Source organism: Egretta garzetta, unplaced genomic scaffold (assembly GCF_000687185.1).
Source record: "Egretta garzetta isolate BGI_Z169 unplaced genomic scaffold, ASM68718v1 scaffold214, whole genome shotgun sequence".
Taxonomy (NCBI): Eukaryota; Metazoa; Chordata; class Aves; order Pelecaniformes; family Ardeidae; genus Egretta; species Egretta garzetta.
In genome coordinates, this window is record NW_009259491.1 from 815325 (window position 1) to 842340 (window position 27016).

Consider the following 27016-nt stretch of genomic DNA (forward strand, 5'->3'; position numbering starts at 1 on the left):
AGGAGAGCCGGAGATGGGCAGCGGTTCGAATGAAGCCTCCGTCTGTCAGAGCGCCATCGGAGCTCTGCAGCTGGGTCCCGGGGCACGCTTTCGGCAGCCAGCAAAGGAAGCCGCCAGCTCTGGTCTTCAGTGACAGAGTCTTTCTTTTTGTTCAACAACGAAACAGCAGAGCGTCTTCTGTTAAATTCTGTAATGGCTTATGCCGGTGTTTTAACAAGAAGGTGACTCAGGTTAGGTCTGAGTAGCAACTTAGGTGAGATCGGTGTTGCGATGCTGTTCTGCTCGTGTTGTGTAAGCACGCAGTGAAACGGCGGAGCGTGTCTTTGACAGCAGCGAGTGCGCTGGGCGGGCTGGGCAGTGCGAGGTAGCGGCACTCCTGGGCTGTAGCAGAAATGAGGTAGTTTGATGCAAACACAGTAGTTGTAAGGTTATTGTATTTGGGTATATGAACAGCCTTTTTTTTTTTTTTTTTTTCTTTATTTGTTAAATCGGAATTTAGGCCTCACCTTAACTTCAGCAAAAAGGATGCGCCTATTGCATCGCCACTTTTTGGGATCCTTGGAAATGGTGGCTTGTGGTTGCTGATGCATTTTTCCCTTTTCTTCTCTTCCCCCACCTTCCTCCCTCCCCATTTTCACAAGGACAAGTGCTGGTTAGCGCTTATCTTTGCAGGGAAGCTAGTGACTGCTTTCAGTATTTCACCACTTCCTGAGTCTGCTTCTTTATAATGTTTCCTTTGCTTCAGGAAGCCATTGTATGTACTCCATGCGTGAGCTGCTCCTCCTATATAGCTTTTGTGCATAAACATAATAGCCAGGGATCAACAAGTGGCTTCTTGCTCTGTTTCTGAAAAAAGTGGGGAAAAAATCATATATTTAGTATAAAAATTAGCATGCCCGTGACTGAGTCACGATCTTTGCCAGCAGCAGTAAGAGCTTTTGGTAGTAATTTGCAGTTGCAGGTGACCACGCATGTTTCATTTTAAAGGCTGCTTGCTGTGAGACCAGCAAGTTCTGAAAACTCCGAGGCTAATAAAGTTTCTGTGTTTCAAAAACTTATATGAGTTGGCTTGGGGAGTTTGGACGTTTTTTTGTTTGGACGTTTTTTTGTTTGGACGTTTTTTTGTTTGGACGTTTTTTGTGTTTTGTTGTTGTGTCATGGTTTGGTTTTGTTTTTTTTTAGTTTGTGTGAAAATGAAAGAGCTCTTCTTTGTGGGATGTTGGATACTGTTTGTTTGACTTTGTTTTCAGAACTTTTTTTTATGTTGTCCTTAGCTATGTTCAGGAGGTTTCTTGGTGAACAGCTCTCTGATGTGGTAGAGGTGGACTGAAACAAATGTGGTTGATCTTGTTGCTTTGTGTACAGAATCTCCCTGAAAGTTATACTGGGGGCAAAGGGGGGTAAGTGAAGGATCACAATATGTAGTGTGGTTTTTTTTTCCCTCGGAAGTATTTCAGCTGGCTCTTATTAGCAATGCATTTAAGAGGGATGGGCCAAGCAGCATTAAGATCCCAAGAGTCAGATATCAGTTTCCCTTTTTTTTTTTTTTTTTTTTTTTTTTCTTTTCTCCCCACCTCCTGATGGAATTTTCCTAGTATATGTCCAGGTCCACAGATTTAAGATCTGAACTAAAATGTACAGGTTAAAAATGTACAGGTGAGATCAGTATTGCCTCCTTCCTCCCAACAAATGTATTCCACACGTACTGTGAAGCATGCAGGAAGATGATGTTCCCTCTTGCATGGCCTTGCAAGACTCCACAGCGCTGTGTTGGGATTTGACCACCAGTGTATAAATCCTGAGATGTGTTTCCACCAAGAGGAACTGTAGGTTTGTGTGCCTGATCAAATTCTGTTCTCGGTAATTCCCAGTCCTCTTTTGCTATTGGATGCTAATGATATTCAGTCTCCTAGCCAGGTGAAATAAACTTACTTCATAATCAATTTACTTCATGCTAAGCCTTGTGTACATTTAAATGATGCTATTTATTCTTCTGTGTCAACAAAGCCCAAACTGCTGTAAAATTGAATGTAATAATGTCTCCATTCTTACATATACAGGCAGCTGAAGAAGTTAGATGAAGACAGTTTAACCAAACAACCTGAAGAAGTATTCGATGTATTGGAGAAGCTTGGAGAAGGGTATGTGTTCTATTCTAATGTGCCCAATATACATAGATTTCTTATTAAAGAAATGTAATGGGTTTGTGTTCAGTGTTCTCTGATTTTTTTTTGTCTTGATCCTAATAATGCAAAGGTATGTACTAACATAGTGACAGTGTTTGGTTAGTAACAGATTAAAGAATTTGTTTCCCAAGAGTAAGATATCTTAATCCAAACAGTAGCTTACGGCTCAGCAGTAGGGAGTTAAAACGTTGTTGAAAAATGCCAATCTGGAGTTGATAGGGCTCTGTGAGAACTCGAGAGGTTTTGTAGTTCATCCCTGGTACCTCTTGTGGAAATGAATTTTTGTTGCACTGTGCCACTTGGTAAGGCAGAGCAGCGTGGGAACACTCGGTGAGTGACGTGTTTGCCTTCTTAAGCAGTTTGAAAGAAATGATTTGTAAATCTGTCTAGCTGCTGTAAGGAAAGAAGCTGGAAATAAGACAGATAGTATCTGACAAGAACAAGCAAACCTCTCTGACCAGAGCTGTAGTTCTTACTGATGCTCAGCTGGTACTGTATGCTGGAAAAAGAGAGGATTGTATTTGTTGGATTAGTGTAAAAGGCCCTTCCAAAGCTGTGGGCAGCATAACGATGGTTGGCTCCTTCCTGACCGTCTGTGTGCTGTGACTTATTTGTATTACTATAGTGTTTAGAGGCTAGTGGACTGATTATTTACATTAAAATAAAAAATATTTTTAGCAGAAGAGTAGTTAATTTTTTACCTGATGGCTGCACTTGCAAAAAGCAAACCCATAACATTTGCATTTTTAAAAGTTTATTGTATTCAGTGATTGTTTAATATTTTGTTTCATAGTTCCTATGGCAGTGTGTTCAAAGCCATTCATAAAGAGACGGGTCAAGTTGTTGCAATTAAACAAGTTCCTGTGGAATCTGACCTTCAAGAGATTATAAAGGAAATATCCATAATGCAGCAGTGTGACAGGTAAATGCAGACTGCAAAACCCCTTGTCGGTGTGTAAAGAAAAGTATTGTCTATGATCTGGCATTTAATCAAATAAAAGCCATGATGTTGCCTTAAATGTTTTTTAAAAGGCCGGACTTGTACGATCAAGTTACCTCGTATCAACTGAGTCATGTTAACTGACCATTTGGGTAGTGTTAATCCAAGCAAAGGTAAGACAACAAGAATTTAGCTTGCAACAAGACAGCATTAAGCTAAGTCGAATAACCTTGCACTTGCTGCCAGCAAAGAGCCAAGCGTGTGAGCAGTTACTGCGGTTCTCCCCCTGCACCGTCACTTGTTGGAACAGTGGTAACTTGATTGTGTGCTAGAACAGCAGTTCCTATGTCCAAAGGGGTAATGAATTCTAAACCAGTTTTGGTATGGACATAGAAAACCACCAGAAGAGGGGTTTTTATTTGTTTTTAAGGGGCGTGTGGATGAGAGGCACTAATGCATGATTGCTCTTGCATGTGCATAATCTACATGCTGTCATCTGCTTGGGTGGCAGAATTGTCCTTCCTGGCCATTTTCTGCCTGTGCAGGTTCTAGTGCGGTACAAGCTGTCTGCTGATCTGAGCATCCCCAGAATAACTTGCTGGCAGCTCTGCGTGCTGATGGTTGGCTCTCTGGGTTGTCTTTGCATGTTCCTTACGGGAAAAAATGTTGTACTGACTTTTAGCTACTGAAGAGCTCATGGGTGCAGAAGGCCTTCTCTCGAAGTGTGTCCTAGGTATTATGAATTTAGCCTTAAGAAACACTACTTTGATGGACTTCAGGCATGGAAAACCATCTAAACTAAATTACATTAGCGATGTAGGGGTGTGGTCCCAGTCACTTACTCTATTGCACTTTACTCTCTTTACATGAAGGTAACTGGTGGCGGACAACAAAATGTAACTTTAAAAGAATTTGTGAAAATTCTTACTGTGTAACTTGGAAAGCATTGCTAGGTGTCTCTTTCCTAAAAGAAATTAAATATTGCTATCGTAAGGCCTAAAAGGAGACTTTACAGTTACGAACAGCAGAGGGAGTGAATCACTGGAGCATCGCGTTTTCTGTGCAAGCATTAAGGGACACTGTGTGGCATGACTGACTTGCTATTTTTACAGTTTTTCATTAGAAAATATTCAGCAGGGAATAGATGAAGTGCACTTTTGTTCCTTAGCTCCATTCCCACAAAATCAGGAACAGTCTTTTTGTTAGTTTTCTGCTTTACCTTTTCCAGAGGACAGATGGCTATTCTGATCAATATACTTCACTAGGTTGTTTGCTTTTTGGGCAGCCAGATAGCTGGCTGTGAGGGACAGCCTTAGGTTGTACTGGATTCCTAAAGTACATCCTGGACTAAATTGTAGAAACAAGTAGGTGCATGTGGTAGTGGGGGAACATTCCTCTTAATAAACATGATAGCTATTTTCCAGTAAACTTTGGACCTTACTTAATGTTTCCATTTGGTTGCAAATGCTCTTGCAGCAACTTTACCAGGGACTGTCATGGTCTGTTTCTCATGCCCTTGTCCTGCCTTCTTTCTTGACATAGCACTGACCTTGTTGTAATCTGGTTCAGGGAGCTAAACCAGACTGAGGGCCAATTGCTCCTTATTTCTGTAGGATTTATCTTCAGACAGTTTAGTGCTTTGAACTGACTTACTGGCAGGTTGAATGAGCACCGCTGTGGGGAAGGGGCTTGGCAGGACTGCAGTAGGCCTGTGCAAGTTCAGATTGTTTTGGAATACTTTTGATCAGAGTTTCAGTGGCACTTCAACTCTGAATTTCTAAAAACGTACTTAGGGACTCTGCAGTGTATTTTGGTTATTCAGTTATGCTAGTTACTGGTATTTGACCCTTTGTTTTCTTCTCTTTTTCACATTTCATAGTCCTCATGTGGTGAAGTATTACGGCAGCTACTTTAAGAACACAGACCTGTGGATAGTCATGGAATACTGCGGCGCTGGATCTGTGTCTGATATTATTCGATTACGAAATAAAACTGTACGTCCTTTCTCCTTTGATTGTATGAATGGGAAATATGGGTGTCCTGCAGCTCAGGGAAGCTGAGTGGTTTGTGCACTGGCATTTGGGCATAATTCTCACAGAGTTCAATGCCTGACACAACCATTGGGTATAACTTGAGATGCAGGCCCTTTGTTCCTCTGAAAATGGGAAAGCTGATTACATTGATTGAGTTTTGGTTATCTTGATAATGTAATTGGTGGAGCAGGTTTTGGTTTTTTGGCTTTCCTGAAAACCCAGACCGATTCTGAAGAACAGATTCTACTTTGTCTTACTTTGGTTATTGCAGGATAACAATTACTAGTTGAGAAAGAGTTATGGTATGTGAAATGTGATACTTGTGTATATGTATGCTGGTTGAAATCTAATTCTACTACATAATGCTGGAAGTCACTAAGTAGTTTCCCCATTAGTACAACAACCTTTAGTGAAGGCAATTAAATGGCAATTAATGAATCTCAGGAAAACATAGACTGAAACACAGTGGTGTTACATCTCAGCAACTGGTAGGTTGGCAGTAACTCTTCTTTTCTTCAGCTCACAGAGGAGGAAATTGCTACAATAGTGCAATCAACACTGAAAGGACTGGAGTACCTGCATTTTATGAGGAAAATACACAGGGACATCAAAGCTGGAAATATATTGCTAAATACAGAGGGACATGCTAAACTTGCAGATTTTGGAGTGGCAGGACAACTTACAGTAAGTAAAACCAAGACGGTTGTGTGCGCTTTGGTTTATCTTTTTGACCTGCATGTGAGTATGATGTGCTTGTGAAGACTTTGAGAAATCATAGAATCATAGAATCATAGAATGTTTAGGGTTGGAAGGGACCACTAGTGGTCATCTAGTCCAACCCCCCTGCAGTGAGCAGGGACACTGCTAACTAGATCAGATTGCTCAGAGCCCCATCCAACCTGGCCTTGAATGTTTCCAGGGATGGGGCCTCCACTACCTCTCTGGGCAACCTGTTCCAGTGTTTTACCACCCTCATTGTAAAAAATTTCTTCCTTACCTCTAGCCTGAACCTACCCTGTTCTAGTTTAAAACCATTTCCCCTTGTCCTAACACAGCTGGCCCTACTAAAAAGACGTTCCCCATCTTTCCTATAGGCCCCCTTTAGGTACTGGAAGGCCGCAATCAGGTCTCCCCGTAGCCTCCTTTTCTCCAGACTGAACAAGCCCAACTCTCTCAGCCTGTCCTCATAGGAGAGGTGCTCCAGCCCTCGGATCATTTTTGTAGCCCTCCTCTGGACCCGTTCCAACAGTTCCATGTCCTTCTTGTGCTGAGGGCTCCAGAGCTGGACGCAGTACTCCAGGTGAGGTCTCACCAGAGCTGAGTAGAGGGGCAGAATCACCTCCCTCGACCTGCTGGCCATTGCACTTGGCCTTGTTGAACCTCATGAGGTTCACACAGGCCCACCTCTCCAGCCTGTCCAGGTCTCTTTGGATGACATCCCTTCCTTCTGGTGTGTCAACCTCACCACTCAGCTTGGTGTCATCCGCAAACTTGCTGAGAGTGCACTCGATCTCGCTGTCTAAGTCATTGATGAAAATGCTTCTAAACTGGCTTTTTAGCATTTCACATCAACATAATGAGATGCTAAACCAGCAGGAGATTAGAGCAGAGCTTCCGCTGTGAAAGCTGCTATAGCTAAGTAATGGTTTGCAATAGCGTTTGCTGTTTTCCTCAGTATATTTGTAACTTCTGTAAGCACATTTCAATTCCTCTTTGCAGCCCTCCATATCCCAGTCTTGCTGAATCTAATAATGCACATGTGTGCAAGTGAAAGATAATTAGGGTGATAATTCATTAATAAATGTTTGTGGCTAATGCAGTTGCCGTTGTCTGGATCTTTATCCTGCTCTTTTTCTCAGGACACCATGGCAAAGCGGAACACAGTTATAGGGACCCCATTTTGGATGGCTCCAGAAGTGATTCAAGAAATTGGGTATAATTGTGTGGCAGACATCTGGTCTCTGGGCATCACTGCAATAGAAATGGCTGAAGGCAAGCCACCATATGCAGATATTCATCCTATGAGGGTAAGGACTGGCCTCTTAAAATGTGTTGCTGTATGGAAAGGATTTGCTATTACAGCTGCATGAATAATGTATCAAACATACCATCTTGCTTTTAATTTGGAGTAAATGATGTGTTCTTTGTCAGTTCTTTGTACCGCTGATTAAATGAAAAACGGCCTTTGAAAAAGAGAATCTGCATGGGAAGGAAAATAATGATCCTCTTCTGTTAAGACATAGCTGAAGCTCCCTGTGTTGGCTGTGAAGAAACATATTTTCAGCTGTATTATCCAAAACAATTTTTTTTTTTTATTCAAGCACAAAGTTTTAAGACTTAAAAATGGCATATTCACACCTTTGGGGGCATATAGTGGCTCAGACAGAGGTGTACGCACTAGGTGAGAAAAGTCTGATTTTTTGGTACTTGATCCCTCTGAGCAAATTTGGCACAAACTCTTCAGAAGCAGCAAACTTGAAATGGCTATCATCTGTATGTTTGTGTGTATTTTTGTTGTATTGTTGGAAAGCTTTAGACTTTGTTTGTAAATCTGGAATGTTTTTCTGTTTTCAGGCAATTTTCATGATTCCCACCAATCCGCCTCCAACATTCCGGAAACCAGAGCTCTGGTCAGACAATTTTACGGACTTTGTAAAACAGTGTCTTGTTAAGAGCCCAGAGCAGCGTGCCACTGCAACACAGCTTCTGCAGGTGTGTCTTTTCTTACAAGAATATAAGCTCTAGAGAAGGCTTGCTACGGTAGGAGGTGCCGCACATCTGTTGAGGTGTTGGTTTCATTTCTTGCTGCTCCTGCTCACTACAGTTTTTACTTTTTAATATCTCACTTTAGAAATCTTACACTCAACTTCAACTTTTCAGTTCTTCTCTAAGAACTGATCTAACTTCAGCTTCCTATCTTTGTCTTCTCGGCGTTGTTTGTTTGGCTTTTGGAGTGGTTTTTTTATGTTCAAATTCTCACCAGCACTGCCAAGAAGCTGCCTCTTACAACACAAAAAGGGGAGGCTAAATGAAATTGATTGCTTAGAATGGTCTAGGCATGGTGATGATCCGTGTAATTGGTTCTTGACAGCTAAGCTGCAAAGGAAAGAAATAAGAGTTGTGGGAGGGGAGTAAACCCAAGGTCTCACAGCAGTAGTGCTTTTGGAGCATGTTTGGAGGGTGAGAAGTCTCCCTCCTGTGCCAAACAGAAGTATTTGATTTTTATTTTAGTAGTGTATTGAGTTAAACCTTAATTTTGATTGGAAGTAGGCCATAGTAACAGTGTGTTGCTGTTATATCTTGGTTTGGATGCAGTGCTTATTTGTTTTTAAAATTCTTGTCAGCATCCATTTGTTAAAAGTGCCAAAGGAGTGTCAATTCTGCGAGACTTGATTAATGAAGCAATGGATATCAAGCTGAAACGTCAAGAGGCACAACAGCGCGAACTAGATCAAGATGATGAAGAAAACTCAGTGAGTATTTAATAGCAACAGTGTACGAAGTCCAAACTCTTGGTCCTTTCATAAGGCTTAGCTGATTTGGTTTTTGGTTTTGTGATATTTTGTCTAATTGCCTGTGGATTTTACTTAGTTCTTGAGTTTTCTACTTTATGACTGCTTAACCCAATGCTTGGTCTCTGTTCAATCTTTATATTTGAGTGAGATAGCCAGCATGTATGGCTTACTGTTTAGCTTAGAGTGTAGTTAGAGACCTGTGATTGAATAAGTCTACCAAGTAGTGTATGCAAAAGACTTTATACGTTTTCCCAGTTGGATTATATTATTTATGCAGTAATGAGAATTTTTCATTATAGATTCAGTTCTTAGACTGCTCTCCTAGTATAACATAAAAATATCATCTGTGATGCACTATGATATAAGTATGTTATGTTGTTTTACTATTGTTGTGCTTTAGAACCCCCCTTATAGAAACTTTCTACTACACAAGAGCAACCGACAGAAACGAGAGGTGAGGGCATGACAAGTGTTCAGGGGGTTGCTGTGAATTTAAGTTCGGGCTCCTTGTTTCAGTGGTTACAGCATGCAAATATGGAAAGCATGTTGAAAGCTATTTTTTGAGCCTCTGCTTGCTTCAACATGAATAAATGAAACGGGCAACAAAAGGCATTGTATGCCAGAGTCCTTTTCAGAGGCTAGACTTGAATAGCATGGTCCACAGTATCTATGCTGAAGACGTTGTTCATCTTTTTCCAGTTTAGGACTGCCTGTTTGTTCAGTGTGGAAGTAACTTTATTGGTCATGTTGCCATGATGTTGACTTTAAGAGTATTGTCCCTACCCTCTCGTCTTCATTTCTGACTGATCTGGAGTCACACTGCTGAGAGATGGTGTCTATGTAGTGGAGTTGAGTGGTCTCCGTCGGTGTGTGTTTTCCTGAAGCTTCTTTACTCTGCGTCTGCTAGCAGAAAAGTGTTCCCAAGCACTTCCCAAGAGCTGTGGAAATTTCTGCTGTAGTCATTTGTTAAATGATACGTAGCTAACAAATTTATTACTTCTTCTCACCCACTCATCTCCACGTAAAATTGCTTTTCCTCCATTAACATCTCATGTAGTTTTCTCCTCCTCTTGCTGTTGGTTTTGAGGTTGGGAAGTAAATTATTAGATACATTTGACAGAACAGATAAAATGCATGGAACACCAGAACAGGGGTGTACTTCTTTTTCAATGACATTGAGAAAGAGTATTACACCTTGATGTGTGAGACCTGTGTTACCCATCTAGAACTAATACAGATCAGGAAGACCATGGTCACACATAAAAAAACGTGAACTTCATCCTTATAACAACACACAAGCATCTCATCCAAGGTGAGATGCCTAGAAACTCTACCATAAACCTAGGAAGTGACTTCTGTGATTGTAACTGGATACCTGGTCCACGTTTCCAAGAAGCTAAATAGATTGTGGAATTTTTGACCTTGTTCTTCATGAAATCCTAGTCACAGAATATACTTAGTGAAGCACGTGCCACCTAATGAAACTACTACCTCTGGCTCATGTAACTGTCTGCCAGGAAGCTGTCCTACCAGTGTGTTTCAGGAGCTTGCATTTTCCTACAGAGTCAGTCTCCTGAGCCCTGACAGCAAAAATTCAAACTTCTATAATGTTAATACCTGTTAACAAATGAAAAGATAAGAAACAATTTTCATCTGAAAAAATGACTAGACTTTGATCACTTATTTCATTCCTTTTTAAAGATTTGCAAATTCAGTTCATTTTTCTTCAGTTCTTCTGAAGTTTCTATCAAGTGAAGCTACCTAAATGTTAAAGACAGACTCCTTAAAAACAGGATGATTACTTTTCTTCGGTGTGCCACATGCACTCCAGACTTAAACCTGTTGCCGTTTAATAACTAATAACTCCTCACTGAACTGTACCATTTGACATAGGGGTTTAGGCCAACTGTTAAAACTGGCAGCATGAATAGAAGCACCACTGACTGAGTGTTGGAATCTACTCTTACGGGCAGGTCACCAGGTCAGAAATGAGGTACATGTTGTGTTGAGAAGCTGCTGTTGATTATTTATCTGTTCTCTTATTTATCACACTGGCAGAAAAACACGAAGGCTTTTCATTACCTGCTTGGAGATGACAGGGAGAGAACTAAGTGCATAAAACAAAATGTCGTTGACTTCCATGTGTATTTGTAAAAATCTCTGAATAAGTAAGACTTGCTAGTGTCTTTGAATACAGCCACCCTTCATAGGACTTCTCCACCATCAGTAAAAATGTATTTATGGCATCCTTGTGCAGGAGGAAGATGAAACCGATTCAGGTACCATGGTGAGGGCGAGTGGAGATGAAACTGGTACCATAAGAGCTGTCAACACAATGAGTGATGGAGCCAACACAATGATAGAGCACGATGGCACCTTGGAGTCCCACTTGGGCACAATGGTAATAAACACAGAAGATGAAGAGGAGGAGGGCACCATGAAAAGTAAGAAAACATATTTAACTTACAGAAGATTACTCAAGACTTAATTTGGGGTATGATATGTATTCCCAACCTGCTTTGAAATTTTTGGTAGCTTATTGTGATGTCTTTTGGTTGTAGGGAGCTAAAACTTAGGCCAATACCCTCTGGCAGAAGAGAAAAGACACCCTTTCTAGGTCCAAGTTTCAAGCCATTCTTTTTAGTCTTGCATTTGGTATAGCTGATGAGTTGTGCACAGTTTCCACAAGCTTCTGTGCTGATCAAATAAGATCTGTTTCTAGTTATTCTGGGAGTTTTTGTTGGTTCTTCTTTTGGTCTGTTTTGGTTTTTTCACAGAATGCAGAGGAGGGAGACTCTAGCATAGGATTAATCGGAAAATTTGTGTTGCTTTAGAAGGTGATATGGCCGTAACCTGGCATCTGAAAACAGCAAGCCTGTTTCAGAACTGATGCATCAAATTAAGGGCTAAGTTTATGAAATGACAAATATCTTGCACATTTCAAGCACAGCAAGCCATGCAGTAGGAGGAGCTAGCATCTCTCTAGACTTTTGTGTTTCTTTACTGTTACTTTAATCATTAAGGACAACTGAATAAACTGTGTGTTGCTATTCTGAGACATTCAAGTAGAAATCTGTTCTTCCCTAAAACAGAAAAGCTTGCTAAAACTATAAGCCTCATCATAAGATGTAAGATTTAAAATGATGTGACTTTGATCCTGATAGTCTGTGGAAGACCTCATGGCTTGAGCTGGAAAGGGGTTAAAAATGTTTCTTTGATTATAGAAATGGCAGGGAGAGCCTCACTGGAAAAGTATGACTAGAAGAAATAGAATCTTTTTCTCAATTATGGATTCTCGTAGAAATCCTTTCCCACTGGTGGGGTAGCATCAACAGGATTGAGGCAGAGGTAGTCACAGATGACTGAGCTGGCCAGCATGGATGTTTGTTCAAGGACTGAAGAAAGTGCTGAGTTGGGGCTCAGCAGTAGTAAAATATGACCATCGTAGGCAAAGCTTGTTCTTTTGGCTCGTGCGCTGCTCCTAAAGACTTCCAACAACCTCCTTTTGGGAGAGGAAAAAATTCTCAAGAGGAGTTTGGAGAAATCTTTTTCTCGGGTATTGCCATGTTGAAAGCTTCTTCCATATGGGGGCTCTTCACAGCTTGTGGAAAGATGCTGGTTTTGAGAAAGAAATTTCAGCAGAACCTGTTCAGAGAGTTTTTCAAACTTTGGCAAACACTGATTCAGCACGTTAAAAAACAGAAGTCAGCCCATGTAGCAGCTTCTGGCAACAAAGATGATGGAGTAATGCCATTGGGTTTTGTGGAACAAGGCTCTAGCAAGGAGATGGATGCTTTGGAGTAGCTAAAAGGTCACCCAAAGAGTGAGACATGTTAACAGCCTTAAAATAAACCTAGTGAAGCTGCAGTTCCTTTACAAATAGACAACGCTTAGTTTCTCATCGTCAGTGTGTACTGCTTCATTTCATGATTCACAGTAACAGAGGTTTTACGGTCTGTGGTGCTCCTGCACTGGCTACCAAAGGTGTATAAGTAAAGCACAGTAAGTAGGTAAGTTTATCTTCGTGTGTTTAGCATGTGCTTATCTTCTCACCTTTTTTAAAAATTGCAGTGCTTGTAACTCAGAAGCATCTAATGCTCTCTACAAAGTAGTGTACAGAGGTTTGAGGAGATGCCTTTGATAATTTCCCTTTTGCAAGAAAATACTCTCATTTTTAATAGAACCAGTTATGAGGATGTAGCAATGTCTTTAATATAGTGCAGTATCTAACCTCAAGAGGGAGCTCCAGAACAAGCTCTAAGAGTTCTAGATCTCTGACTAGAAAGTAGGGTTTTTTTTAAACCCCAGTTAGACTTCAGACTACTTAAAAGCACTCTGTGCAACTGCTGCTGCGTAACAGTATTCAAGGCTGAGTATGCGGCAGAAGTGCTTGAGCAGCTCTGCCTTCTGGAGGGAGCATTTGGAGATGCTGGGTGCAAGCGATGGCTGACACTGATACCGCTTTCATGTCGATGGGTTTCACACAGTCATATCTCTGCTACAGGTTGTGCTGTGTTTTAATAATTTGTACCTTGATTCCAAGAAATCATGATGTTAAGAAAAAGACTATGTTTTAGTCTGGTGCAATCATTTTCATTAACACCTTATTCTCTTCCTCCCACAGTAGCATAATGCTGAAATTCTTGCTATTGCACACAGCAGCTCTGTGTTGTTTCTTGGATGCGCTGCAAGGCAGCGTCTCTGAGCAGCTTGCCCTTCATGGGAATTGCCTACAGCTCCGTTTTTCAGCTTTCCATTTCCATATTCATGTTCTCTTAACATTCAGTTAAATTGATTTAACTGTAAAGCTCATCAGCCTGCTGCAGAACTCTCTGGAGCAAGTTCTTTTTGTAATCTTAAATATAAATGTAATAATGCTGTTTGGAAACCACTGAGTTTGAAGAAGCTTCATTGATTTATATTTTTAAAGAAGTCTATATTTCACTTGGCAGCTTGTGTTATGACTCACAATAAAACTTGTTTTAAGTCAATAAAAAAGGTCTGATTTTTCTTGCATGGCATTAGTGGGAGAATTTAGCTTTCCTAGGTGTCTGGGGCTTTTGAACTGCAGGCTTCTGAGCTTGTGTTCTAGCCCTTCCTCCGAATTAAAAAAAGAAAAAAAATGTCTTCACCATTTTTGGTTTGGTTTTATTTCTTTTTAATGTAAAAAGTGTTTATAGGACATTGAAATAAGATGCTTTAGATGGATTGTCTTGGAAATCTCAAGCAAAGAACTTCCAGTAGCCTTGAAATGATTTTTTTCATAAATCAATTAATGACTTCTCAGGCTCAGAGGAAGAGCATTCGTAAATTCTACTATTGTACATTGTAGGGGAAGTTTTGTTGTCAATTGAGCTGTAATTCTGTTTGCTTAAACTCTTTCGTTTGCTTGGTTTTTTTCTGGGCGGTCAATATAAATACTAAGGCAGCATTAAAAATGTCACTATGACATTCTGTTATGCATTTTGAAAGAACTCAAGTGATTGCCTGAAACCACGGATTCTAAATTGCACTGCAGCACACTTTACTTATAAATCAATTGCTAACAGATTACTTATGGATTGCAGTTAAACTATTCCAGGAAAACTTTGGAAGTAGCTGAAGAACTATAGATGAACAATCATTTGTAATAACAGAAGTTTCCACTGTGCTTGAAAGGTGGAATAACTTTTGAACTGTGAATATGTCTGAAATAATATTTTTTAAATTTTTCTATGAGAGAATATATAGTGCTAGTAAATAGTGCAGCATTTTTTACTGGTTTTTTTGCTTTTTCTGCTGTAGATTTTTAGTGGAAACTTGGCATGAGTTTCTCTTTGATTTAAAGAGTGGAACATGATTTTATAATAAAGCAGATAAACATACTGCCTGCCTTGAACTCTGCCATACGATCAGATCCAAATGAAATAGGATCGAGTTTGTCTAGTACTATGATCTGTCCTATTTTCTATGTTAAAGTGCCTCTTGCTTGTTTAAGCACCAAATAAGATGATGATGGAGAATGTTGAGCTGCCAATAGTGGTGTGAGTTGGGCCGTCTGGTTTTGGGATGAGATGGGTATTGAGATGAATAAGTGATTTCAAGAGAGTGGAAGAACTGTGGGTGTGGGCTTTTCATTAACGTGGCACGTTAACAGTAGAGCATCTGGTGCAGAGGTAGACCAGAAGCTCTAATAGCGCTGTTGCCTCTACCTCGATAATGTCACGTGCAGGTAAAAAGTCTTAACAGTTTGTGAATGTTTAAAATAAAAAATTCTAGGCTTAATTCTTATACTAGTTAGGGTTGGTTTGGGTTTTGCTATGCCTTTACCATGCCTGCGCTGCTAAGCATGATTGTGTCCTTTGAAAAAGGTATTTCCCCTTTTGAGGGAGATTGGGTTTCATTAGCAAATGAAGTGAGCTAAGATGCAAGCTTGGCAACTTCCTATTAGAAAAATGATTCAGGGTAAGCTTGTTAGTCTTGGTGGCTTTGTGAGACACCCAGTGGGTGACACTTAAACCTAAACCTGAGCAGTGTTACTGCCAAGACTCAGGAAACTTTTTGTCTCTGCTAATTAACCTGTAATTTTTCATTTAAGGCAATGACTGTAAAAGCTGTAATGTGAACAGCAGAATGAATATGGATGGCAGAAGGTTTATGTGGTTGCATTAATATTTTAATTGAGTAAAGTATTACTGGTATGTAGCTGAGGTAGCTATAGGTGGTGTAATATCAGTAGTTGTCCAAAGAAGTGCATGTTCTCCAAATAGCTGATGCAGGTACTGTAGAGACTAGCTCCACATTTGGTCAGGATTTACATCATGTGTACGTCAAAGATATTGGCTGTGTTTTGCCTCTGTTTTTCTCCATAGACAATAGCTCTTCCTAGCAGCTTCCCACTACGTAGGGTTATTAATGTCCAGTGGTACAGTTCTGCGTTTAAAATAAGTTGGTCCATTTAGGTGTAATTGGACCATAAAACACTCAGCGTTGTGCATTTAAATAACACTGTTTATAGAAGCACCTACATTGATTAAATTCTTCTTGAACAGTAAGAAGCATTATACTCCCACTCTTGAGGTGTAGAGAATACAAACCTTCATGGAGAACTCTTCTAGTTGTGTTACTTCTTTACTTTTATCTTAATAGCAGCCTTGCTGGCGAACTTGACGTAAGCAGGGGCCAGCATGTTTTGTTTAAGACTACCAAGTTGTGCAAACATGCGGACAGTATTTCGGAGAGATGGGAGGAATTGTGTATGCTGGCATTCTGTTGTTGGGTTTTTGCTGTGGGTTTTGGTTTTTCTGTTTGAACAGTGGTGGGCTGCTGGAGTTCTGTGTGATATATTAGCAACTGAAATAGGGGTTCTGTGCAGGCTGAAGCATGAAGAAAAGTTAAGTCCAGGATCTGAGTTGGATGCTTGTCCACCTCTGGTTGTCCCAAATATTTGACAAAGCTTTAATGCTAAGACAAAGTTAATAATCTGTTAATATTTATATTTTCAGAGACACTGGAATTGGAAGAGATGTATGTGTTTAACATGGCTGTTTTTGCTGTTCCTAACACTTGACTATTAAGCACCCCTGTGTTTAATGGTGGGGGATAAAAAGTAGGGGGATTTTTTTTTTTTTTTTTTTTTCTGGACAGCAGCATTGTCTGGAGGAAGAGGGGAGGTGTGCGTAACAGTCCTGAATAGCATGCAGGAGGCAATATGTTTCAGGAGACTCATCCAAGAGACAGAGTAGTAGTAAATCACTTAGTAAGTATATCTCTGCCGCATACACATGTATATATTAGCACGTATGGGCAAGCTGTAACCTACCTGTCTCTTCTAAGAATAAACTGACTTCCTACTGGGTCAAAATAAACCCTGGAGAAATCTTTCCTCCTGGGCAGGAATGAGGAAAACACTATAAACTCTTAAATTCCTTAATTGCAGAAGTTAAAAACCAAATTGATTTTTACCAGCACATTTTCAAGCTTCAGAAAAAAAAAAAAAAGTTTATTGCTGTGTTGTTTTCTGTTCTCCCTAGATAAGCAAATGAGTTTCCGGGTTATGAATAAGAAAGGGTATTAGCAAATCTATCTTGATTATATGCCATTTGGGGAGCCTGAGCTGTTACCCCCAGCAGGCTGGACCTGAAGATTGCAGTCCTGTCAATGAGGTTGCTTCTCATTAAGATTCATCAGAACCTGAGCCACGTGACACAGGATAAGAAATGTTCACTTTTTTCCTGATGCACCTTCATATCTTGCTGCCTGTGTCACGTACTGTAGTTGTTGGACTAAATTAGCAATGCAAGCAAATGAGGGGGAAGATGTAGGTGTCCACTGAAAATCTGTGATGGAGGAAGAAAGCTGCTATATATTTTTAATCTTTTCTGAGCTTTTACGTAGAAGAGATCCAAAAGGAAGTAACCTGGTCTTAAACAGCTTTCATTATTGCGAAGATTTCCTCCTTTTTCAGAAAGACTCCTCAATTTTATACGCCATAACTTTGTCTTAGATTCATTAAAAGAGATTAGTTAGGATAGGATACCTAGCCCTGGTTTTTATGGTCATTTAGGAGCCCTTTCTTATAGCAGGACCTGTCAGGCACGTTCTGCTTTGATTTAGTTTGAGATAAGCCATACTTATGGAAAGGCTTCATATAGATATGAAGTGTTAGGTGGTCTGCTTTTAATGTGAGGAAATCTCAGCTTGTGTTGCCATGGGGTGAATTCATTAATGATGAAGCACTTTTTGCTCTGGTTGAATAAATTGGCATCTCTCTGCTCTGCTGTATAAAATGACTCAGTCCTGTTCATACTGTACAAATTATGCTGTCCAGCTGCTAAAGTTCATCTGTGATCTCGGAGAAATAGCCTGAAGCAAATAAAACTGCCATTCCATTTGAAATTTAATATTAATGAGGTGTTGCTTGCACATAATCATCAGGCACCGTTTTGTGCATCCTAAATACGTGTGCAATGTAAGCCTTGAAGTTCCATAACTCAGTCTAAAGCAGACAGAAGCTTACTGAGACTACTGGGGACTAAGCCTGTTACGGGGTAAGTCAGTGAAAGATCTATGCTTATTTAGTACTTAGACCACTAAAATGAAAGATGACGTTGGATATGAGAGCACCTTAAATAAATTAAAGAAGGGCAAGGAGGGGAGGTGAACGCTGTAGAGGATGATGGCTTGAATGCTGAAGAGCTTAGGCGTGCTCAAGAACGAGCGCATATACGCCGGCTACCCATAAACTTTAGGCTGGAAATGAGGGGCTTCATAACTCAGGGAGAACAGCAAGCCTGTCAACAGCAAGGACAAAGCAAACCAATTGCTTTATAATAGCTCTCGATCCCTCTGTGAAAGGGACTATATAATCTTGTATATGGTAGCAGAAGAGTGTGCTGCTTGTCCCAGGGGATCCTTTCTGGCTTTACATCTGACTAAAGGCAGCGATAGCTCTGCTTTCTTTAGTTATGAGTGCTCTTCACTGCATCTCTGCAGAGCTAGTTTGAGCCCCTGCTCACAGGGGTGCAACTTGCTGGGCATTCGTGATACTTTCCTAGCACAAGGCAGCTGAAAAACATTTGGGTTTGTTGCTCCTGACACCTCATTCTCGTAAACACAAGTATTCTCTAGAGCCAAGGTCAGTTGTCTTTCTAAAGACTGCACCCTCCTGAAATCTTGACAATATATATATGTGTACCAAGTATCACGTTTTAGTTTGCTATTGCTAATGTAGTATTCGATCACTTCATTGTTGTTCATTTACGTTACCTCCTTTGTAGATGAATTTGTAGTATAATCTCCTGACTGTTCCCAGCCACAACTCTAGCTCCAATTTTTGTGATAAGGGAGAAAATCTCTCACCGTGGCTTCAGGAATAGGTATTTTATGTATTAACTTATTAACTTAACTGACGAGTAAAGAGCACACAAAATGTGTTCCTGAGGTTATCCTTCCCTCTCATCACAAGCTTTGGGACTCTAGAATTCACCCTAGGTAGATAATAGCAATCTCTTTCAAGAGGAAAGAATAACAAAGCAAGAATTCATCTGCTGTCAAGTTTGAGTAGAGAAGAATAAGTTTAGAGAAAAGCAGAAATTCTAGTTTCGTTACTCAGCAAGCTTGTTTGGATAGATAGAAGGACTTTGTAAATCCCACTTTCCTTTTGAAGGTGTCCTTTGAAGCTCATGAGCTTCTGAATTTTCAATTGTGAGAGCTAATTTGACAAAATCAACAAAATGAGTGCTTTGATTTCTGGGACTAGATGATCTGGTTTCACGGACAGTCTTTAGTGCTGGAAAAAAAAAAGTAAATCTCTTGATGGATTAATTGACTGTGCTGTTTCTTCTTTATCATTCTACTTTCTCTGCAACATCGTATGGAAATAGAAATGTCTTGAAGGCTCTCCACACCTTCTTTGTCATCTTTTACTTGGTGTAAGGAGGTCTGTATGCTGCAGTCAGCCACTAAGACTGACCTCTTCCATTCCCTCAAGTATTCAGACAGGTGACCTTTTTGGGGAGGGAGCACACTGTTGGTTTATTTTTTTCCTTAAAACTTGCTGTCGCTGTAGCCTAGCAGAGGAGAGGACCCAGTATGCTGAGGCCCCTGGCTGTTGCTGATGCTGCCTCGCTGGCTTCTTGCAGCGCCCTGCCTGTATCTGTCAGTCATTCGTCTGGGCTGTTTGTGCTTCCAATAAGGACTCTCCCAGCTTACATGGTACCACATGCAGTTGGGCTTTGCTTTTCAGTGCTGAAAGGGTAATGCTGTATTGAAGTAGTAAACTCCTTTAAAAATTAAAATCTAAGGAGATACTTGGTTTTTACAGTTTATGGCATTCTCTACCTTTGGACCCACCATTTCACATCTTTTTCTGTTCTCACACACAACATTACTGATGTTCTCACACTTTTCTAAACATGGGTTTGTACCAGGCAGCACTTGTGAGTTTTCTGCAGAGGGCTTCTGCTTTTTGCCACGCGGCGGGCTGAATGAGGAGTGGTCCTCCCAGCTCCTGTGGCTCTGTACAGCTAGCCCAAACCTGCAATTCTGCAGTCAGCTGGACCAGCTCCAGCAGAGCTGTGGTGTTCCATTTGTGTAATTAATACAGCTCCTAAAAAGATGACTGCGTATCTAAATCGTAGACCATTAATGGCTCCAGGGAGCTCTAGTGGCTCATCCTTATAAGCAACTCCTTAGGTTCCAAAATAAATGCATGGTTAAGCCTTTCTTGTCACCGCAGGGTGACCTTCTCATAAAAGACTCTTCTCTGCCACACTTGTGATCTCACTTTCTGTCAAATGTTCATATTTCAGTCTAACCCTATAAAACAAGGAAGTTAAATGCTTTTTGGTACAGACGTGTTTAGTGCGGTGTCATCTTTCAGCAGCATCTGCTTCTGCAAATAGCAGTGATCGATTTTTGTCTTTAGCTGCCTGTTATCAAAATCTTAAGGATATAGCAATGTGATTCTTGTGTTGAATTAATAGCAGGTCATCTTTGGAAAGATGACACTGTTGTTAAGTGCCAAGATTAAGGAAAAGAAATCCAGTCATGCTGGGATGATAATCGATTTGGTGCGATGTCTTTCTGTCTCCATGAGCGTATCTGTTGGTCTTGCTGCATATGCACTCCTACTGAGCTCACAGCAGCAACTAAAATTTTAGAACTATATTCCAGATATTTTTCATTTTATATTATCTTTTTTTCCATTCTTTGTTTGTCAGTTAGCAATCTCTATTTTAATCGGTTAAAAACCAACATTAAATAAAGATGCAGTGTTGCGTGTTGATGCATAGAAATGTACTGGAATTGGTGACTAAATGTGCTAGGAAATTGGTGACTAAATGTTGCATGCATTTGGAAGGCCTGAGGTGACTGCAAGGTTAGAGGTGTCTGACAGCGGGCGTGAAGAGCGTGGGTCACAGAAGAGCTTGGCTTGGCAGGGTCCTTCAGAAGCCCCAGTCCGGTTCCCTGCGTGATGGCTGGGACCAAGTGCAACGTCAGATCCGCTCGCTCAGGGCCTCGCACAGTCGCTCCAGCCCTGCTCTGTTGCACAACCATCCCTGTTGTGAAAACCTTCTTCTTTATATTCGGCTGAGTTGCCCTTGCTGCAGTTCAGACCATTCTTCTCATCCTTTCGCTGGGGGGAGCAGGGCTCTGATGGCCTGTTGGGGTGGGAGACTGCAGCTAGAGCCCCTCCTGCCCTCCCCAGCCTGAGCAATTCCCCTTCCCTCTCGCTCGCTCAGCATGGCAGAGACCCCTTGAGTGTCCCGGCAGCCTTCTGCTGCAGCCCCCCAACTTTTTGGTCACTTATACTGGTGGGGCTGAAAATCCAGTTGTACTCTTCAGGATTATAAACTACCACCACCACTTCACGTGCTTCCTTCTTTGTCTGTTTCATTTCTGCATGAAAGCAGAAGTTTTATTAAATAAAGCTTGGGTTTGGATATACTTTTCAATAATTCAGTGATGCTACAACAGGTTGTTTTTCAGTAGATGTGACTACTCATTTACAAATACTGCAGTTCTTGGTAAAATAGAAGATGTAGGAAAATGAGCAGGATAATTTTAAGTGACACTCTGAATGAAGCACTGGTATGGGCAAACAGTCTCTTTTAAAAAAAAAAAAAAAATAATAGAAAAGAACTGAAAAGCCAATGTCACTGGAGTGAAACATTTGCTTTCAAAGTCTCCTGTGCTGCAAACAATTGTTTTCAAAACATAGAGTACAAGCTTGATTTAGATTTTCTGTTTTTTTTCTCCTAGAAGGCCTGAATTACCGAGGCCTAGGCTGGCTGTCAGTAAGCCGTGTATGGATTAGCCTAGGTAGTTGGGAATTCCTCTATTTCTAAAAAATCTGTTGGTGTTAAACATTGCCATGATTGGCCATGGCAACTTACCTCCTGCTTCAAACAGGCTGGACTGCAGCAGAATATAAAGGGTGTATTTGCTTCGTTCTAAATAAATGTTTTATCACTTTGCAGTAATTGGATTGCTATTGTATTTCAGTAATTATTCCCAACAGCAAATCTGTTCTCTACTTTGCAGGCGTGTTCCCTGACTGACCTTCATGCAGCCTGTCTGAAGGTGTCTTCCTTGATCTAATTCTGTACGATGAGTTTTTTGGGGTTGTTTTTAAAAAAAGGGGAAGTACTGGCAGGGGTAGAATAATTTGTCTTTGCTCCAGTTGTCATGGTGCAAAAGTATAAGCAGCCAATGTCACTGGAGTGAAACATTTGCATTCAAAGTCTCCTGTGCTGCAAACAATTGTTTTCAAAACATAGAGTACAAGCTTGATTTAGATTTTCTGTTTTTTTTCTCCTAGAAGGCCTGAATTACCGAGGCCTAGGCTGGCTGTCAGTAAGCCGTGTATGGATTAGCCTAGGTAGTTGGGAATTCCTCTATTTCTACAAAATCTGTTGGTGTTAAACATTGCCATGATTGGCCATGGCAACTTACCTCCTGCTTCAAACAGGCTGGACTGCAGCAGAATATAAAGGGTGTATTTGCTTCGTTCTAAATAAATGTTTTATCACTTTGCAGTAATTGGATTGCTATTGTATTTCAGTAATTATTCCCAACAGCAAATCTGTTCTCTACTTTGCAGGCGTGTTCCCTGACTGACCTTCATGCAGCCTGTCTGAAGGTGTCTTCCTTGATCTAATTCTGTACGATGAGTTTTTTGGGGTTGTTTTTAAAAAAAGGGGAAGTACTGGCAGGGGTAGAATAATTTGTCTTTGCTCCAGTTGTCATGGTGCAAAAGTATAAGCACTTCAGTTTATGCTTGAGCTTTAGCTGACTCTGGAGAGGCAGTTACGATGCAGCGCTTTTTCAAAATGCATTGTGACATTTCGGGCTGTGTAGAACCACACTTCTCTCGGTATCGCAACCCAAATATCCTGCCAAGATTTCTCATACTTGGTGGAAATTTGTTCTGTATTTAACATGTCGATAGACAAATAACTTCCTAAAGTATCTCATAGTTGACCAAGGAATTCATACACTTGTCTGAGGATCAGACAGAGTCTGCCAGGGAAGTTCTGGCTCACTGGATGGCAATTTTATGTGCAAGAATAATATTTGGTGATTAAATCTTAATGGGTTTCCGGAGTAGCTAATATTTTTTTCAAGAGGAAAGCACTGCTGAATGTCCTTAGTGAGGACTGTCTTGTGATAGCCTGCCTTTTGTACAAACTCTTGTAGGAGAGTCTCTGTGTTATGCAGACCCCACTAACCCCTCAAAAGGTGGCTCCATCCCCTGTCTGTCTGTCTGAAGCTCTAAGCTTTTGGTTGATTGCCTGCCTGGCAGATTGTATTTATTTCAAATGTATGGCATTAGACAGTGAGCTCATTTCCACAGTCCAGAATTAGGCTATTCCGATGCCATTTTCTGTTAACTCTAGTCCTAATCCTGCTTTCTGAAAACGATGCTTTCTACATTGCCTAAAACATGTTTTGAGGATGATTAACCTACTCCAGTGTCTAGAGAACCATATTTTATCAGAACAAAACCATCTTGCTGGGTATTGTTACAGTGCTTATTTCCATCATGCTCACAGGTTTTTGTGAAGCATTTAGTCACGGAGAGCAGTACAATGGCATTAAGCTGCGAGCTGCCTTTGCGGCTGTCGTGGCTGTGGGATGCAGCCCTGTTAAAGCATGTTCCCTGTGCAAGCCTGCCTCTTGGTTTGGATTGGGACTCTTCACAAGACAGGAGCTGCACTGTAACTCACAGGCCAGGCCAGTTTTACGCATGAGTAGTCTGGGCAGCATCTGATCCTGTACCGGTGGCATTAGTAAAGAAATCTTCCTTTGGAGATAGTGAAGGTCTTGCTGTGAAGTTCAGTTTTGTGTTTTCTTCCTGTATTGGCTTTTATGCGGTCTCCACTAGGCATCAGTACTTTCATCCTCACGCTTTTCATCACTTCCTTCCCTACGGTGCTGTCGTCACCCTACGGCTGAAGCTGCTTCCGTTCACAGAGCCCACCCTCACGGAGCCAACCCTCGTGTCTCCAAACAGCACTGGGGATCTGCTTTGATCAGGGAACTTGTGACCTTGCATTTCTTTCCTTCAGTGATGGAAACCTGTTTGCAGAATGGGTTCCTAGATTGGTTTGTATGTCATGGTACTTAAATCACATGAGCGGGGATTCGGGTGGTGTGATGGCTGAAGGAAGAAGGGGTATGTCAGTGCTCGTACCCCTAATCCCACCAACTACCCAGCGTACCTGGGCATCCTATGAGAACATAGTTTTACTAGCTCGTTGCTCTTAATGGATCATCAGCATTCTCCCTTTTCTTTTAACTTCTGCTTGTTCTAAAGAATAATTTAGACAAATAAGAATAATGTAAATCTAGTTATGCTAAAGCTTTGTGCTCTTGGCTATATCCTTTCTTCTCCCATCAGTATGGGTGAACTCGTTGTTACTGAGAATGATGCTTGGGAGGCTTATGAGACCTGCTCTTAAAAATCAAAGTATTTATATTTTGGCGGTTATTTTGACTCCCCTCTCTCTCTTTGTATCCTTACCTGTTTCTTATTACCCCAAGTTTCTTAAATACAGTTTAGAATTGAATGGTTAATCTATATATATAGCTTATTTGAGTAATCCACTAAGGAAGTGTGTTTAGAGGAATTAATTTACAAAAGGAAAACTAGGGCTGTAAACTTGAAAACTTACTGATTATTTATAGAAAGAAAAAAAGCAGCTGTGCAAACTAATTAATCTTTTCTACCCAGCAAATGTAAAACTTGACTACTTCTACACAAGGCAAGTTACTTAATATTTTTATGGTAGACATGGTCTTTGAAAGCCTCGCTTTTGTACTATACTATTTATAAATGTAAAGATGAGTTTCTGCTTGTAAAACAACACTGTTTAGTTTTGGAACTTTGCATGTTTTGAAGTGCATGCAACCTGGCCGGGATGAAAAAACCCAGCCTCCCTAGTTGGTAGCAGTTTAGTTCTAGCATTCTGTGCATGAAGCTTGGTTACCAGGTAGGGTGCTTTGATGGATGGATCGCAGGTCTAGAGATCAAGGCCTCCAGCATTGTAATCACTTGTGTGGTGGGTTTCTCCAGTTTTCTCCCTGTACAGTCAGTTTTGTATTTGAAAAGCTGCCGAAAAAACAGTACTTTAGCAGTACTACGTGATTTAGTGTGTGCTAAAAAAATAAAATCACTTTTGGGCATGACGTAAGGCGGTGTAACTGAAAATATATTTTTCAAACCCGTTTTTTTTTTTATTATTTTTAATATTTCCAGGGAGGGATGAAACGATGCAGCCAGCCAAACCATCATTCCTTGAATATTTTGAGCAGAAGGAGAAGGAGAATCAAATCAATAGCTTTGGGAAGAATGTGTCTGGCCAGACAAAAAATTCATCTGATTGGAAGGTACCACAGGACGGAGACTACGAATTTGTAAGTCTATACTTTGAAATTCAATCAGTGTGACAATCTTTAAGACTTTTAGTCAGAGCTGCTATAAGATTATTTCTTGTTTTGACAGACTAATGGAAACTTGAGGAGATTCTAATTGCTAATGCATTTGGATGGGGCATTTTGAAAAACTCATTTCCTTTAGGTATTTCTTGGTAATCATAACCAGTCATTATCTGTATACTTTCCTTGTTTAAAAACAAACAAACGAACAAAAAAGCCTGAGGACATGAAGGAACAAGCGATCTTGCTTTACTTCCTCATTACGCATTTAAAATTAAAAAATAGAATTCCAGATGGCGGTTGGAAAATGCAAATCCTGAGTGTATAGTCTTAGAACCATTGAATTTCCTTGTTTTTCTCAAGCTTTGGCACTGGGTTTTGTTTTATTATATAAACATAAGCTTGTCTTCATTTCTCTTTCAAATCATCAATTTCAGTCTTCCTGCTAAGGTTCACAGGCTCAGAATTTTCAGGAACTTTTCAGAAGTCCAAAGAATCACAGAATCACAGAGTGTCAAGGGTTGGAAGGGACCTCGGGAGATCATCTAGTCCAACCCTCCTGCTAAAGCAGGGTCACCCAGAGCAGGTTGCACAGGACATCGTCCAGGAAGGGTTTGAATATCTCAAGAGAAGGAGACTCCACTACCCCCCGGGCAGCCTGTTCCAGGGCTCGGTCACCCTCAAAGTAAAGAAGTTCTTCCTCACGTTCAACCGAAACCTCTTATGCTTCATTTTGTGCCCATAACCCCTTGTCCTGTCGCTGGGCACCACTGAGAAGAGTCTGTCTCTGTCCTCATGACATCCACCCTTGAGATATTCGTACGTGTTGATGAGATCCCCTCTCAGTCTTCTCTTCTTCAGGGTAAACAATCCCAGCTCCCTCAGCCTTTCCTCACAAGGGAGATGTCCCCTCATCGTCTTTGTTGCCCTCCTCTGCACTCTCTTGAGGAGTTCCTCATCCTTCTTGAACTGGGGAGCCCAGAACTGGACACAGTACTGCAGGTGGGGTCTCACCAGGGCAGAGTAGAGGGGGAGGAGAACCTCCCTTGCCCTGCTAGCCATGCTCCTCTTAATGAGCCCCAGGATGCCATTGGCTTTCTTGGCAACAAGGGCACACTGCTGCCTCATGGTCAACTTGTCGTCCACCAGCACTCCCAGGTCCCTCTCAGCAGAGCTGCCTTCCAGCAGGTCAGCCCCCACCCTGTACTGGGGCATGGGGTTCAACCTCCCCAGGTGCAGCACTTGACACTTGCCCTTGTTGAACTTCATCAGGTTCCTCTCGGCCCAACTCTCCAGCCTGTCCAGGTCCCTCTGAAAGGCAGCGCAGCCTTCCAGTGTATCAGCCGCTCCCCCCGGTTTTGTGTCATTGGTGTCCTTGCTGAGGGTGCACTCTGTCCCCTCGTCCAGGTCATTGATGAACAAGTTGAACAAGACCGGGCCGAGTACAGAGCCCTGGGGAACCTCACTAGCTACCGTCCTCCAACTAGACTCTGCGCCGCCGATGAGAACCCTCTGAGCTCTGCCATGCAGCCAGTTCCTGATCCACCTCACTGTCCACTCATCTAACCCACACTGCCTGAGCTTCCCTATGAGGATGTTATGGGAGACAGTGTTAAAAGCCTTTCTGAAGTCAAGGTAGACAACATCCACTGCTCTCCCCTCATCTACCCAGCCAGTCGTGCAGTCGTAGGCGGCTATCAGATTGGTCAGGCATGATTTCCCCTTCTTTTCCTCCACTTGCTTGGAGAGGACACCCAGAATGAGTTGTTCCATCACTTTTCTGGGGATGGAGGTGAGACTAGCTGGCTTTCCATGCTGCTTTGTTTAGTATTCAAAGATTTAGTATTCAAAGATTCTATGATTTAATTCTTTTTGTGAGGATGGAAGATCTCTGGTTTGAGTTCAGAATGCCAGAAGATG

General features: G+C 41.3%; 1 protein-coding gene across 1 annotated transcript in view; it reads left to right on the top strand.

Moving 5' to 3' along the window:
- The first annotated feature begins 1788 nt into the window (after positions 1-1788).
- The window catches only part of STK4 (serine/threonine kinase 4), a 47192-nt gene continuing 21964 nt past the window's right edge, over positions 1789-27016 (top strand). The window contains exons 1-10 of the mRNA XM_035892876.1: positions 1789-1826; positions 2061-2141; positions 2980-3108; positions 5006-5120; positions 5679-5843; positions 7019-7186; positions 7734-7871; positions 8504-8632; positions 10932-11118; positions 24918-25075. Coding sequence (XP_035748769.1) covers positions 1804-1826; positions 2061-2141; positions 2980-3108; positions 5006-5120; positions 5679-5843; positions 7019-7186; positions 7734-7871; positions 8504-8632; positions 10932-11118; positions 24918-25075 — 1293 coding nt within the window. The 5' untranslated portion in view covers positions 1789-1803. The remainder of the gene's footprint in view (positions 1827-2060; positions 2142-2979; positions 3109-5005; positions 5121-5678; positions 5844-7018; positions 7187-7733; positions 7872-8503; positions 8633-10931; positions 11119-24917; positions 25076-27016) is intronic.